Source organism: Molothrus ater, chromosome 13, assembly GCF_012460135.2.
Source record: "Molothrus ater isolate BHLD 08-10-18 breed brown headed cowbird chromosome 13, BPBGC_Mater_1.1, whole genome shotgun sequence".
NCBI classification, from domain to species: domain Eukaryota; kingdom Metazoa; phylum Chordata; class Aves; order Passeriformes; family Icteridae; genus Molothrus; species Molothrus ater.
The window spans coordinates 12,174,879-12,191,918 of record NC_050490.2 but is presented as its reverse complement, the minus strand read 5'-3'; the positions used below and the strand labels follow the sequence as shown (position 1 = coordinate 12,191,918).

General features: G+C 40.8%; 1 protein-coding gene across 2 annotated transcripts in view; it reads left to right on the top strand.

The window, feature by feature from the left end:
• The first annotated feature begins 283 nt into the window (after nucleotides 1-283).
• Nucleotides 284-17,040, top strand: part of ARNT2 (aryl hydrocarbon receptor nuclear translocator 2) — a 95,192-nt gene continuing 78,435 nt past the window's right edge. For both annotated transcript variants that reach the window (XM_036389430.2, XM_036389428.2), the window contains exon 1: nucleotides 284-471. In XM_036389430.2, the coding sequence (XP_036245323.1) occupies nucleotides 441-471 (31 nt within the window). In that variant the 5' untranslated portion in view covers nucleotides 284-440. The remainder of the gene's footprint in view (nucleotides 472-17,040) is intronic.

The window sequence follows — 17,040 nt, the reverse complement described above, 5'->3', positions numbered from 1 at the left end:
GCCCGGGCCCGCGCCCCCCCTGCCGCGGGCTGCGCTGGCTGCCCCCGGCTCAGGGAAGTTCGCGCCCCGGGGCCGCGGGTTCGAGCCCCGAGGGGGGCGGCCGGTCCGGGGCCGTGTCGGGGGCGGCTCCCGCCGGTTCTTGCGGGGGGTCCCGGCCGGGCAGCGGCGACCGCGGGCCCAGCGCACATGTGCGGCCGCCCGGCACATGCTCACTGAGCGCGGCGCATGAGCAGAGGCGGCGCGGGGCCATCGGACATCTTGGGCCGCCCCGCACGGAGCGGGCAGCGCCGCCGGTCCCGGGGCGGGAGCAGCCGCCGCCCCCGCGCCGCCCGGCCCGCCCGCCCTGGCGCCGGCTGCCTGCCCCTCCCGCGTTTCCCCCGGGCTGCTCTGAGCATCCCTCCGCCCCTCTTGCATTTGTCTTAATTCTTCTCAGAGACAAGATGGCAACGCCGGCGGCGGTAAACCCTCCCGGTGAGTAGCTGCCGTCTCGCCCCAAGTAGCCCCGCCGCACAACACGCCCCCGCCGCCGGCTCCCCCCGCCCGGCCCGGCGCGGTCCCCACGGCCCCGGGGCGGTCCCGCCGCTGCTCCCGCGGGGCCCCGGGCCGGGCAGAGCCGGGCCAGCGGAGCCGGGAGCCCGTGGGGGTTCCTCGGGACACGCCGCCCCTGTGGCCCCGGCTGCCGGGCTCGGTGCAGCGCTGCAGACGTGAACAGTGGTGCATAAGCATTGCGGGCATAGAGCAGCGGGGACGGGCAGTGCGGAGCCGTGCCTGCCCTGGGCACGAGTAGGAACATTGGCTTTCCCTGCCCCTGGTTTGTCAGCTCCATTGTCGGCTCGTGGAGCCGAAACGGTGCTGAAAATGACCAAGGGCACCTCGGCGTGTGCCCTGTGTTTGTTTCCTTTCCAAAGGATGCAGCCAATATTTGCTGTTAGTACTAGAGTCATTGACTAAAGAAACTTACGAACATTTTCCCATTCAATTTTTTCGTGAGGGAAGAAATTCCCGACGTTTTGTTATGTGTCTGTGAGATGTAACATCTGTTTTGTTCAGTGCCTGATGGAATAAAGTGAGTTTGGATGAAAGGCCAGAGTAGTATTTTAGAGATGGACTTGGGTCAACATGGTGTGGATCAACAAGTATCTGACACTGAAAATAATTGGGATGATGGAACTTGCACTGGGCTCAGTACTAAGGAAGAATATTGCTATTAAAGGTCGATTTCAGTTTTACTTGTTTTAATTTGTGCTTGTATTGTGTCATTTTTTGTAGACTCAGATTGAGTTCTGACAATTAAAGGCTTGCTTGAGTAAATGCCAACTAATGTTTAAAACTTGTTCATTAGATTAAATCCTGCTGTAGTTGGTAGTGTGGTTGTCATGCTGAAAGTAAATATTATGATATAAACAATGAATTTGGTTCAATAAGTGCCAGTACAGTAAGCAGAAACTGATATTTGTCAGTCAGAGTAGGTTTTAATATCAGAATTCTACATATTAAATGAAAATTAATATTTAAGGGAAGGTTATGAAATTTATACAGTTTAGCTTTCAGGGTACCATCATAACAGAGATTTTCACTGAATGTACTCAGTGAAATCACTTTTGCAGACAGAGGAGGATACAAACAGCATTTTTTGACTTGGGTTTGGTTTGCCATCCTCCTGTCTGCTTTCCAAGCTGCACACTGAAGGAACAGCCCTGTCCGCTTAGAGGCCAGTGCTGAAACTGCTGAGTTACAGCAGAGCCCGGGGCACCTTTGGCACCACCTCTCTGTACCCACCTGCCTGAGGCTGAACCCCCAAAAAGATGTGGTTGCAGGAGGCACAGCCTGCACGGACTGCTCCTAACTGAGTAGGGCTTCACCATTGTTCTCCTGTGACCACTTGGTGACTTGAGGGATTGTAATGGGATTATTGAGGAAACATAAAGAAAAGAGGAAAGAAGGGCCAAGTGTGTTGCCTGTGTGCATCTCTGTGCATGTGACACCGTGAAAGTTGACCTGCAGTGTAGTCCTCTACCATGGACAGCAGAAGATAGAGCTGTGTGAAATACCTGCACTTGAAAAAAAACTTTCAAAAATCATAATTTTTTGCTGTTCTTTTTTTTTTTTTTTTAGTAAGTAACTGCAAAGCAATGCAGAGAAACAGTCAAAATCTGTAGTGAAATTATTTTAATCCTGTTGTTTTCTCTTGGGGACAGATCCTCAGCTGCAGTAAGATGAAAGTAGCCCTATTAGTATTGGTGAAGCTGTGCCACCTTGTGCCAGTTGACTTTCTGATCTGCAATGTTAGGGGAGCACAATAGAGGATTAACTTGTTAAGCATCTTTAATGATGATTAGAAATTACAATATGATTAAATTTTTATTAAGCAATTGTCTGGGGTTCTAATAACAGTTGGTAATTTAGGCAGGACATTAACTTGCAGATACCACAATACAAATACATGTGGTTTTAGTCATATTCTAGATAGTGGAATGGGGATTAGCAGAGAGAGAAAAGCTGGGTGTTCTCTAACCATGTGGAAGTCTTTCAGTTTGGGATCTCCTGCTGCAGACCCAGGCAGTGCTCTGTAGTAGCATCTTCTCTGCTGTGTGAGGTGCAGATTTATCCTTTTTCCCTCTGATCTTTTTTTAATGGAGGGTTTCACTTAGGGAAGTTCATAGAAGTGGGAGCAGTTTGCATCCTTTCCCACCTGAGGCTCACAGGAACTGCAGTGTCAGGGACCGAATTTGTGGTGGCAGTAAGGCCACCTCTGTGGGCTCCCTGGGCTGTGTTAGATGTACACTGATGGCTCTTTTTGGTGAGGGTGCATAGCTGCAGCTGGGCATCGCCCTGGCACAGCTGAGGGGCTGTGTGGGAGAAGCTGTTTCCTCTTGCTGCAGGCTCAGCCTTGGAACGGGTCTGGCTGGGAGTGCTGGGTTGGTTTCTCGTACTCTGGGTGACAAACTGAAGTGTGAAACAATACAGGTGTGTGGGAAGCTCATCTGCATTGGCACAAAGCATCACAGTTAATTTATTTCCTCCTGAAATAAGATTGGCATATTAAATGGGATTTAAGAACAAAAAAGCTGTGGAGGTGTTACAAGCATTTTGTATATTACTGCTTGCAGCAGAGTAACTTAGTGCCATGTCTGTTTTAAATGTGTTATTTTTGGAATGCAAACTTTGTCCATAACTGTTGCTGCTTTGGGTCCAGATTTTACTTAACTTGAAGTTGTGATTCTTGTATTAGCTGGGGTGGGATGAAAACATAAAATTCTTCATGAGTTTAGGCAATTTTTTTTCCTGAGACATCAGCTGTTTTTTGGTGATGAGTTCCAGTCTGGCTCAGTCTGCTGGGTGAGCAGCAACTTTCTGCTGTGGTCAGGTGGTGAGAAATGAACTGAAAGGCATCCTTTCAGTTCTTCCCACTGAGGTACCCCTGAATGGAAGGTACTGCACACAGATGTATTGCCAAAATGTCATGAATTCAAAAGTCAAGTCAAGAGAAATCATGAGATTTTTCAGTTTATCTAGAGTTACTTTAGAGGGAAGATCCCACAGGATGCATTTTTGGTGATGTTTTACAATTTTATAAATCCTTAGGGTTGTATTTTTATATTTAATTGGGGGAAAAAAAGTAACTGAGTTGTTCATGTAATCCCTGGAGCTCCTTTTAGTGATTTCTTTTTAAGCAGAGAGCCCCAAATACAAAGGTATGGAGAACATATACTCCAAAGGGCATCTACTAGAAATGTGTAGAGAGAGATGTTGTGATAATGGAGAGAGGAGTTGCTGGGGCTTAGGACATTACTGCTGCAACCACAGCAGCTCATGAGGGGTCCTTTCAGCCCATGGCTAATCCAAAATATAAAAAATTGGCATTTTAACTTAAAGAAATACTATTAAATAAGCTCTTTCTGCTTTCAGTTTGTAATGAGTTATCAGCAAATTTTCTGCCATATTCATGAAGACTTGTAAGCCCTGCATCTGGGCTCTTGGTTTAGGTCGGTGCATTGGGTTCTGGGAGTGGTTTTGGGGTTTATCTGTTTCTTTGACTTGAGAGTTAAGTGGATAGAAATCATTCTACTATTTGAACTAGATATTCTGAGAACCAAATCATTTGTTACCCAGTCCTACATTTGGGCTGAAGTTACTAAGATATTAAGTGCTGTGGAAGAATTTTTTTGATGCTGCCCAGCTCATATTCCCAAAAGGAACTGGCTCTCTGACAATCTGGCCATTCTTTTCTTTAGATTTCAAACAGCTTTGAAACTGATGATTAAAAAAAAGAATCTACTTCAGTGTTTTAGATTTCAAAAACATTCAACTCAAAGCCCAAAAGTTGTGTTTTATTGCTGCTGCTCTGCCCTTCATTACAGCACAGACTATCCAGCAAACTAAAAAATCAATTTAACAGCATCCTGGGGAGTAAATGGAATGTTGTAGTGATGGAGGTTATAATGAGCTCTGATGTTTCTGGTATGCAAAAAAGTAGTCATCATTCTAGGATAAAGTTTAAGAAAAGGGTTTCAAAATTAGAATACTCATTAGCTAATGGGAGGTTTACATTGCAGATCTTTTTCTTCTTGTGTTTTCATAACTCTGGTACTGCAGAATTGGTCCTTAATTCAGTCAAACTGTGGTATGAGATGCCAATACCTCTTGAATTGTTCTGTGATAATGTTTTGTCCTTCAGGACTGTGTACTGAACAGTAACTGGCATTGAAGAAATGCCATTTTATTTTTATATTTCTAATATATAGGTATAGGGCATACAAAAGATTTAATCTCTTCTATCACAAAATAGTTATTTGAAACTTGCATATGTAGCTTGTGGTTAGTTCCAAATATTTTTTTCAATAGAATAATGTTTTCCCATTCCTCTAATAAAAATGCAAAACAAAAGAGATATTGCTGATTTCTGTAATACCATATGGTGTTGCTGATATTTCTTAGCAGTAAGGAAAATTGCAATAGAGATTAGGTAGAAATGAAAAAAAAATAGCCTTTTCAAAATAGTCAAGGCAAAATAACCCTGTTGATGTAGTGATTATTGTTATTAAGAGGACAGAAATGGGGCTGTCATTATGAAGATGTATTCAGAGATTATGCTTAAATGGTTGTGAAGATCAGATATGTGTGTCGCTCAGAGTAATTTTGGGGGGCTTACTGCTTCAGAACTGACAAGCAGGAATGGAAAATGTGTTAATTCAGTGCTACCTGCAGAAATTACAATGTTATTAAAATTTGCAGTAGGAAAGAGAAAGAGGGGTCTCGAGTTTAAGAGATGGGAATTTAGATCGCGGCTCTTGGTGAAGATCTCTGGCAGATTTTCCAGTCTAACAAAGTGTCTTTGGCTGGCCAGCAGTGCTTAGAGATGGATGAATCAGCTCAGGATGAGCTGTTCTGTCTGGCCAGCTCTGGGCAGAGCAGAGATGTGTGCAGATACCAACCCCAGCTGCCTCTGGCTGGAGGGCTGTGCTCAATAAAGGTTATGTGGGAAAAGAAATCAGCAAATTCAGAGCTGCTCTTTCACCATTCTGCAACTTATTTCATGCAAAACATTGCATTTGCTGGACAACACAGGCAAAAATGTGACATTGCAAAGATTGTGGGTGGGTGCTTGCTCTAGAAACCATTGGTACAGTTTACTTCTTGCTAACAGTGTTTTCTTTGTTCAGCTCTAAAGCATTTCCTGTCATCCCATCTGTATCAATCATTCTGTCAAGGAGGAAAAGAAAAATTTTATGAGGCTGCATTTGTACATTTTATTTGTCTTCTGATTATAACTCAAGTAAGATAGATGCAAAGAAATAACGTGAGAAAAATAATCCTTCATTATCTTCCATTGTTTCAAATAAAAATCCACATGAAAATTAATAGATGGAATAAACCCCCATGGACCGTGCACTTTCTGTCTGTTCTGGGAAGAACTACTTTGTCACAAAATGTTACAGGATTTTGGCAAGATCTGGCCTTTAATGTGCAGAAATTACGTGGTTTGAAAATGCAGGATGAAACGGAGAATGACAGTTTTTCAGCAAGAGCTGATTCAGAGTTTATTTTGGATAGTCAAAATTTCAAATGGATCTCAGTTTTATTGTTGGCATGGATTAGTGGCCGTAGTCATGCGATGTGTGATGAATTAGAAGCTGTTTTCAAGATAGATGTAATTTCCTTTTTTTTGTACCCAAAGCACGCTGGTCTTCCTTGAGCAGAGCCATCTGCACAGGGAGAAAGAGAAATCCTTTCTTTTGGATACTCTACATATTGATGTCTGTTTCTAAACTTTCTGCTTCCTTTTTCTTTTTTGTGAGCATTTCTTTCCATTTTGCTTATCTTTGGTATTTCTGTCCTGTGTTTTCCATCCTTGCTTTTCACACTTAGGTGTCTCTACCTTTCTCACAACTCCTGCAATTCTACTGTATTTTCTCTGTGCTCAGCTTTGTATTGACTTCTCAGTGTTGTTGAAATGTAAATGAATCCTGGCATTGTGCTGGTGCTACTCCCAAGTCTTTCAACAGCTTATGAATTCAGATTTGTTCTGTGGGGAGCATCTGAAGTCCCCCTTAGAGAAAAGTGGTACTTTTTCTGTGCTGCCTCCCTGCAGCCCAGCAGGTACTGGGAGGTGTAATCAGCTGTGTCAAATTAGGAGCCTCTATTAGCTTGCATCTGCCCTGGATGGGTGGTGTTGTTTTGTTCAAGGACAGCTCATAGTATTAATTTCAAATGCTTAGATCTGGGCTGCTGCAGGTTTTTCTCATCTAAATGTCAACTGCATGTGACAAGTAGAATAATATAAAATAATTGTAATTTTTTCTCTAATCAAGCAAAAGGGGTGTTGAATTGTTTAATTACTGGCTTTGCCAGCATGCAGATGGAAAGGCTTTTCAGGTAAGTTGCTTATACAAAATGCCTAAAATGGATAGCAATTAACAACTGGCTCTTCATTGGTATGTTAATTATGCTGCCATTTGTCCTGGTGCCTGTCGTTCTTTAAATGCTCAGTTACACTGAAGTGAAGCGTTCACTTCCTGGCAAACACAGAATGTATCAGAACAGTTTGACTCTCAGATATATGCAAATATTTTATGGGAAGAGGCATGCCAGTAAATCACTGAGCTGCAAAGAACAAAAACACTGCATATTTGTATTCCTCAGAGGTAAAAGCAAAGGAACCTGTGTGTCTGAGGAACCTGCAGGCCTGATTTTGAAAAATCATCTCTAATACTTTCCCAGTACTAACCCAGAGCACAATTCCATGCAAATAGGTGGTTTTAGGCACTTGTTACTGCTGGCTGTTCCTATTAGTGAAGCTAGGTGGACATCTGGGTGCTGTTAAATGCCCTTGAAATGCATATATTTTAAAACTGTATTGCTTGTAATATCTGGATGGAAAATTTGAACTGAACTGGAAGTGTTTTTAGAACTTTGGATAGAACTAATTATTTTGAATGCAAGAAGAGTTAAAATAACTTGTGCAGTAGTCTCAGATTTTATTCAATTTACTGTTAAATTCTTTTGAGAGCAGAGATTGTTTTCTCGTTTCTGGACTGTGCTTTGCAGAGTGCATCCCCAGTCTCAACATCCTATTGCAATAAGTAAAAACAGGCTGTGTCTGGTATGTCTGCAACTCATCCAGTAGTGTCCTGAAGAGGGCCAGGCTGCTGAAGTTATGTGGCAAGTTTGCTGTGACCAGCCAGTGAGTATGAGGCTGGTATTTTAATCTGCTGAGCTTCTGCCACATGGAAAGTGGTTAATCAGCCCAGCACACAGGAACCCTCACACCTGGCAGAAGTCAGCCCCTGAAATGAGGTGCTGATTGTAACAGTAGCTGTGGGAAGTGGATTATAGCCATAAAATTAGCTATTAAAAGGCACTAGCTACTGTGTGTCACTGTCCTCTGCATCTTGTTCCATCCCTTCATGGGCAAAAAATTGTATGCTGTTAGTACTGCCAGGCCATGCCTGAGCTGGATTTCCATTGGGTTGTGTCCAGTGAAGTTGCTAGCAAAGTTCCTAGCTCAATTTTGAGCCCAGCTTTAAACACTTAAAGTAGTGAGAGCTAGAAAAGCTTGGTTTGAAACGATGAATTCTTGTGTTCCCAGTCACTGAGAGGTGGCTCATTTAGCATCAGTCCATGGAGTTTGCCCTCTGGTCGGTCTCTTGGCTACTCCTGTGAATCATATTCATGTCACAGTATTTGGGACACCAGTGTTTTCCTTGGATTTAATTTATTTTTTCTAAGCATCTTTAAGAGATACCCTGGCCCCCTCCATCTAGATGTCTTACCCTGAAAATGTTTTGCACTTTCTGTAATAAGTAGTGGTTTGACCAATAGAAGAAAAAGGCTGTATAATTAAAACTTTCTTTTATTGTAATGAGATTTTCAGTGTAGGACTATAATGGCAAATTATTGGAGCTATGTCAGGATTTCAGTGTCTCAGAGATAAGAGTTCCTCTGCTAAGTTTTTTATGTTTTCATCTAAAATATTTCTGGTTTAAGGGAAAAAAACAAAAAGTTTTTTTTTATATGGTGTGCAATAAGGTTTGTGGGAACAGCAGTTGTAGTGGTTTTTTGCTTACTCTAGTGAAGGTTTGAAATACGCATTTTCATTGTTGAAATTGAAGTAAATGACTGATCACTATGAAAAGCATAGGAGCCTTTTAAAGCCCTCTTATGAGGACTGGAAAATTGTCCTCATTTTCTAGCTGCATCTCCAGCAAAGGGGACAGTGGACTTCTGGCATTAAGAATGTCTTAAGAGAGCATAACAATCTTCCCCAAATGCCAAGTGTTGAGGCCTACAGGATCCAAATTTCCCAGTTTTCCAAAACAAGTTCTTAAAAATGTGTAATGTCTCTGTGGATTTTCTGCCATCTGTGAGTTAGGGTTGGTCCAAGGGAAACTATTTATCTGGAATTGGATTCTCACTAACAACAAAACGTTCTAGATCAGACTACATGGAGCCCCTTCCAAAAATAGCCCATTACAGACACTATAAAATTAAGTATAAAATTTCCATTATGGATACTTACAGAATAAGACAGCAATAGGGAATTTTCTTCCTTCTTTGTGAAGTACTTGGGTGTATATGAGTCTTTGGGCTTCTTGTAGTTTATTCATACTTGAGACTTGGTTCTTGAATGATCACAGATGTTGGGTTGTTTTTCTTGTAAGTAAAACCTGAGTGTTCCTGGACTTTCTGTACTCTCTGAGCTGTTTCTGATACACTCAATGAACATGTGCCTTTCTGAAATGTATTAGTCTTTTGCTTAAATATATCTTGGTACTCTTTCACTTTTCAGACAAGCTAACATTATACATTTCCTAAGTGTTTCCTGACTCAAGACTTAATCATATTTTGTTTTAGTGTTGTTCTCGTTCTGCTTCAGAACTCTTTGGTTTTGAACTGTAAATGGAACTGAGGCTTATAATGGTCTTTAATGTTTTAGGGGAAGCTGCCAGTCTCAATATCTTTGCTCTCCAAAGTGTTCCCTTTTGTCACCTGTGTTTCTCCCTCCAGGTTTCATGCATGTTTTAAAAAAGGAGGCACATAAATATGTAAATAATGTTTGAGGTTAGGCAGTTGTGGGATGGAATGAAATCTTAGTGCTGCTGTACAACAGCTGAATTAAAAGGTGTGTGGTTTTACTTGTTGGCATTTTGGTTGAGTACTATCAGCTGGAGATGTGTGAGTGGGTGGAAAGAACAGTAACGTGGAGTTCATGCTGAATTATGTTTTGCTGGAGGAAAGGCATTCATTAGTCTCATAGCTGGCACATGCCTCTTTATTCCTCCTCTAAAGTAGTATCTGACGACTTTGATGAAAAGGTTGATATGACATTAAGGAATTGGTTCTGCCTCATCTAGTGATGTGCAAAAAACCTTTCTGCCCTTGGCAGAGCTGAGTGAGACATGGGCAACATGCCAATCCTCACTTTGCTCTAGGAAGGGCACGCATGTGGTAAATGGTTCAGGGTTTGAGGAGCCTTGGCTCCATCTCTGAGTTTTACATGTGGAGTTAATGATGGTGGATCCAAGCTTGGCTCTGGGGTTCATCGTGTCTCCACCCACGCCCCTCTCTGGGTTTTTCAGGATGGTCCTAAGGACAAAATACTCTTTCGTCATTGCTAAATTTAAAATGAATGTGGTAATTTGGAATAAGAATTTCAGAGATCAGTAAATTGTTGCTGTGCAGGAAGATTCCTGGCTGCTGCACCCTGGCTGCACATTTCTCATGTATCACGGACTGCCCCTATGTCTGAGAATTGACCAGGGCAAGAAGGCAGGCTCGTGGTACAGCCCTGGACAGGGTGCAAGTTCACTACAGGCTTTCTACTGAATCACTGACAAATAACATTCACATGCTACAATTAAGTCATCTGACTTCTGTTTTCATTTATCTTACCACCGGTTTGCAAGTCCTGTTTGGAAGACCGCGTAATTTGAGATGCTTTTTTCATATGTATTAATTGTAAAAATGACATATTTGTAACATGCCTGTGCTGGGACAAGCAGAGAATGTGTTTCATTGTGATGTACTAATTGATAACATTTTATTAATAGACTTTTATTTCAACAATGTTTATGTTGGATTAGCAAAACATTTTCCTCCCTTTGGGAAGAAACAGAGAGAGAAAAAGGAAAATATACAGCTTCTTTCTCTCTGGAAACAGCAGTTATTATTTATTCCAGGCACATGAATAACCATTATTTTGTATTTTCTTCACAAAGTAGGTAGGATATTTGGATAATGTGCTTTTTAAGTGTATTGGCAGAATGTACACATGATAGATAGTTATTTCAGTGCTGAACTAGCAACAATCCACTGGCTTTAAAGTATTAATATAGGTTTTACAACTTGCATCGTGTTGTCTTATGGTTGCTTTTGACACTTAAATTTGCCTTTGAAAATGCATTAGTTTATTCTTATCCAGTTACAGTTTGTATTAAGATTGAGAGCAAAATGTACATTGCTTCATACACCAAAGAGATGATCAAACTATATGAAAAACACAGTTGCACTGAGTGAAAATTATGAGATAGTTTTCAAGTGTTCGTTGTGCATTTGCAAGTTTAAATTTAAAAGCAGGAGAATGTGTTATATGGGGGTCTTTGGTTAGTAGGTTAATTCAAACTGCTCTTTAAATCAAATCAGGGAGCTGTCCCTGGAAGTAAATACATTTTCAAAAATGAAATAATGATTCTTTCTAATGTTGAAATGTAAGGATAAAGTATTTGTAGTGATTTCCTGGTAAATGCATGTGGCTGCCACTGGTTGTTTGCTTTGCTGCGTGGAGTCCCTGTAGTAGCTGGAACCTGATTGCCAGGTTTGGAATTCAGAATAATCTTGTGTGTCCTGTGTACTTGCCTGTGCTGCTCTTCAGTCAGCAAATAGCAAAGCTAAAACCTTACTTTGGTCAATATTTACAGACAAACAATCAGCTTGTTTTTTGACAAACATCCAGTTTGTTTACAGTGAGGGTTTTTTCAGTATCATTCTTCACTTCTGCATTTGATGTATGCACAGAACTGTCTGTATGCTTTTGGGAACAAGTGGCTTGTAATGGATGTCAAATCATGTTTAATGTGAATATGGGGACATAGAAAAATAATGCTTTGTTGTTATATGCTCTTTTTTTATTGTTTTGTGGTTCACTGGTAGAATATCCAGCAAATCTTGTATTCTGTAATTCTGAAAAAGCAAGTAAGAGCATGGCTGTTACTGCTGATCACTTCAGAAAGTCTAGCACAGCCTACCTGAAAACAGCATTTTCTCTTATGTTAAAACTGATAATTTTAAAAAGAAAGCATGGCATTCAGTTTTAGGAAATCTGTTCAGGAAGTAGCTCTGGGAAGAAGTTAAGCAGAAAAAAAGTGCTCCAAAATTCATAAGAAATTCTTGGGAGTGTAGAAAACTTAAAGTAGCACTAAGGAATATTCTGAAGCAGAGCTTTTTAGTATTTTGTATTTTCTACATGCCTATGAAGGTTTCCCTTATGCCATAACATTGGGGTGTGCCATTTGGAATATTTGTAGGAATGAAAAATTCTAGAAAGCAACAACAACAACAGCAAATGCTGTTTAGAGCACCCAAAAGCTTGTGAACTTTTTTTTTTTGTTGTTGTTATTTGCAGACATGAGAGATATAATATGTGAAATTACCTAAAAGGAATAATGTTATAAAAACCATTTAGTGAAGTAAAGGGGCAGAAAAGTAGAAAAATCACTAAGACCTTTATTTGAAATGTTGTGGGTTTTTTGCTTGCAGAAAAATTCAGGGTTTGGGAAACTCATCTGCAAGGAGGAGGGTAACTGCTGATGTGGGTTGTTGTATCAGATAAGGTAGGACATCAGATGTTCTGAAGGTTGTCCTTGTTGGGAGGTTAAACTGAACACACCCAGATTGGTGCCAGGTGAACACTGTGGGATCACTGGTGCGCTCTTTTCAGGTGGCTTTTCGAGATTCAGTTCAGTTTGAATCTGGAATTTTCTTAGCCATATCCCTCTTCCATGGTCTGAAGGCTGGACTACAGTATTTTGTAAACTGAGCAAGGAAAAATAATGAGAAATAGTGGCTGTTCACTTCTACACCTGTTTGAGTCACGTTTTTTGATCCTTCTTGCTACTATGGGAAAGTAAGGATAGCTGTTTTCTTCAGTCTTTAGAGAAAAAAAAAATAAAAGAAATTTTAATCAGAAATTTCAGACAGGCATAAAATGAACTGAGGATTTACAATGCTCAGGCTCAGGCTGAGTTTTTGAAAGGAGTTAAATGTGAGTTTTTTTCCCCTGCAGTTTTTAGGCAGAAAACAGTATTAGAAATCGTGAGAAAAGAAAGAAGTACTGAACCACACCCTATTTTTAGAATTTGTTTTTGACCAATGCTGATATTCTTTTTGAGGTGTTTCACATAAAAGTTCTTATTCTTAGTAATGAATTGGGGTGTGAAAACACCTGAAAGGCCAATTAATTATCATAACATCAAATAAGCATCATTTGCTTGTTGATCAGGCAGAACTGAAGTCATTAGTGCTATCAATAGAATGCTGTTTAATGAAAACAATAGCATCCTGATTACCCAACAGTGCCCAAGGACACTGTAAATTTACTGATAATTAAGTATTTGGTAACCCAAGTTGCTGTTCTGAATGAAATTTAAAATTAACAGACCCTTCTGAGGCACACTTAAAAATCTTTGTAATAAATAATAAAGGCATTTGAAGGACACGACTCAGTAATTTTCAGTGGATAATCTGAATCAGAGTGCTCCACAACTTCCACCTTTGTCGCTGGGCTGCGTTGCTCCCAAGCTTTCCGCAGCGGATGGGGAGTGAATGAAGGTCTCAGTGTGCTGTGGCGGGAGCAGCACAGAGAGCGGGGCTTGCAGGGCAGCTCTTGGGCCGCCCCGGAGCGGTGCTGCTGCCTTTGGTGGCATGGAGTTTGACAGTCGCCACTCCCTCAGAAGGAGGAGGTACAAAGCCTTCGTGGTCTTCCTCACCAGCCCCGGGTGACTGCCGAGATCCCGGCTGGGGATGGCCCCGTGCTCTGCTGTAGGCGGGGCAGGGTCAGGATAACGCTTCTGTTTTGGTCTGGCTCCACGCATTTCCAGATTTCTGCATTTAGGATAAATTATATAACTACTTGCACCTGTGAACTTAGAGCAGCGCTTCAGCGAAAATTAGTTATAAGAATATTTTTATGAAATAATTGTAAGAGGAGAGCTACAGTTTATTAATTCACTTGAACGTTTCTGCTCATTATTTAAGAAATATGTTGTCGAATTTCTTTGAATGTGAACCAAAAGTTATAGTCATAAATACTGCCTCTCATGCTCAGGAAATCTGATAGCTGATTTCTTCTGTAATTAACAGAAAATACGGACAAATGATGTTGGCAACGACTTTCATGTGAATTCTATGCATTTCTGGTTAGAGGAAAAAATGAAATAGTTGAGAGAAGACATTGGATTCCTGGGGAAGCTAGGCTGCCCCTGATCTGCATTTAGTTAAAATCCATTCTGGTGAATGTTCTGGACAGATTTATTACCAATTAGCTTTATTTCTTTGCATTTATACAGCTATTGACTATGTTTTATGTAGCTGATAGGAGTTTAGAGTGCTGTCATCTTGTTATGATGTAAACTCTGGAGAGCCATGGTATTGATCTCAGTTTTATTTTTTATTTATACCATTGCAAGTATTTCATTAGAAGCTTCAAAATAATTTCCACAATTTGGCAGTTGAACCTGTACATGAACAAAATAGATTTGTGATCAAGCACTGAAAATGCTTGAAATATAAACCAGCTTCTCTTGCTGGAAAATAATTGCTAGATAGATAGTGAGAAGCCAGACTACCTGATAGAGGATTGTGGAAATACTATTTTTAAATAAATAGTTTGAAGCTGAGTGAACAAAAATGAAGCTTCAAAGGATGACATAGTGCAAATAAACTATTGAGCAGTTACTGCTATTATTTCTTTATCATAAAACAGTTGCGTAGGAATTTATAAAAGGAAATTTCCTTGAAATATTTTTTTGATGATTATAAAAGAAGGAAAGGAAACAAGATGAGCTTAGGAAAGAACAAATAGCAGTGATGGTATAAAATTAATAATCAGTGATCCAGAGCAAGGGCATACAATGGAAAATGCTTGGTTTTATGGTTAATGAAATAAAGTAATAGCAGTAATTGGATAATTTCCTATCTTTTGTACCTTTGTAGAAGAAACAGACTTAAGAAATGCTACTTCTGCTGCTCCTGATGTGAAAATTTGCCATCTTGTCCTGAAAGTAAATTTTTTTAAGCCCAGCATATCTTTTCTAGCAGTGACCAAAAGCAGATGCTTGAAGGAGTATAAGATCAGAGTAACCATGTGTGGTGCTTCCCTGGCTGCTGTCCCACCCTCCAGCCAGCCAGTGATGTTTGTTTCATAGAGCTCAATTTCTTTTCCACAGTTTTAGATAGGCACTACATAAATCCTGTATAGGTTTTTTTTGGCATCCACAGCTGCCCATTGTAGGGAGTTTAGGGCATCCAGAGAGAGTTGTGATTGGTCAGGAAAGCTTGGCAAAAACAGTAAGGGTGAGGGAAGGTAAGAAGGATGAGAAGGAGGAAGTTGTGGGATGGTGTGACAGTGGCTGAAATGCTTTGACGTGGCCTTTGAGGAGTGCAGTGGCTTGGGGTGGCACCCAAGAGGGGGCAAGCAGTGCAGTGGGAGAAGGAATCCAGGCTTAACTCTTCTGGTATTTATATTTATATTTAATTTATATTTGTATATATACACATATATGTATATATGTGTGTAAATATATATCTATAGCTCTGTGTGTGTGTATATATATGTATGTATGTATGTATATATGTGGTCGTGAGAGAGGCCAGCAAAAATGGGCTGCTGTGCAAGGCAGGAGATGAGGAGTGGTTGGGTGAGAGGGCTTTTCTTTCTGTGTAGACAGGAGTCCAATCTTAATAAATCTTAAGAATGTAGAGGCAGATATGACAAAACACATCCATAACTGAAATTACAGTATAACTGATAGTGTGGCCGTGTGGGTTATTTTTTTTTTAAACTTGCATTTGCCAAGTGGGTAAATCTCAATTTGTTCTCTTTGCTTATTTACTAAGCAACAAATTTTACCAGGCCCTTGTAACAATTAGTGATAATCATGTGGACAGGGCTGTATGCAGGTGTTTTGCCTAATTCAGGATTATTGTGCCTGGCTTTAGTGTAGCTTTAGCTGGTCTTCAGCTTCACTTTACCTCCTGATGTTTTACTGGATGAAATACAGCAAGTGTTCTATTTTAAAAAGGGAAAAAATTGTCCTGTACGTGAATTTCTAATTGAGTGCCAACCAAAACAAGATAAATGAAACAGACTTGTTAAATGAAGAATTAATGGACTGAGCATGATCTGTGTCTGAGAAACTTGAAAGAAAGTCCTTGGAGTTTATTATTTTTTCCTCATGTTTGTTTGCCCAGGCTGGGTATGTGCTTGCACAGTTTGAGTTCATTAATGGGTCAGCTGTAGGCAGTTGTACTTAACAGAACGGCCATATATGCCATTTGCTAGGTCTGATGCTCAGTAAAAAGTATGGAAAATAACACTGAATGTTACCTTCTGTTTCTTGCACATAACTTATAATTATGCAGTTACTTTTGGCAAATACAAAATGTCAGAGAAGCAGGGAGCATCACCATTCATTTCAAATGGAAATGATGCATAGTTTGGGGAGCTTTGTTTTTTTGGTGATTTGCTTGGCACTTTTGCCACATGTCAGTAAGATCAGCCAAAATAATGTCAATAAAACCAGGGCACATTAATGCAGAGACAGTCAAGTGTGGAATTATGTTGTATGATTGCATTATCATGTCTGTAGTTGCTGAAGATGAGGTAGGGTCACATTCAGACACCTTAAATGGTCCTGCTGCTGTTGTCTGCTGTTTTACTGTGACCCTTCATGTAAGCTAAGCACCTGCCTCTCTCCTTTTAATGATGTTTACATCAGTCCTGGAGCAGCCTTTCCAAGTCAGATTTTCATTCTCTCTGTAAACTGGTCTTTTAGTAGCTGCCCTACTTCCCTGCCCGATTTGCATGTGCACTTTCCCACTTGTAACTATTTATATCTGAGACATTTGCCAAGTGTTGGAGGCTCAGGTTGTGTTATCAATGTGAGTCTACCTCAGGTCCTTGGATTTGCTTCTGGCTCACTCCTTCATGCACTTCCAGACTTAGGATTTAGGAAGTACTTTTCTTCTAATGTGTCAGTCCATCATAATCATGGTGGAGACCTGGGTGCTCTTCTGCTTGAGTTAGAGCCCCACTTCTGCAAGGGGAAGGATTATCAAATTTTAAGAGGCAGGCCAAGTGCTTAGGTTCAGGCCAGTTTTCACCTTCATTCTGCAGTGCAGATACAAGCCTTGTTCTAATTCTGAGAGGGTTTCTTGTTTTTCCAGTACTAGAGAGGTGCTTTCAGAACAGGAGCCATTAAGGCTTCTTTTTTAACCTTTGCTCCCTGCTCTGAATTTCAGCAACCTCTCTTGAGGTAAATGGTC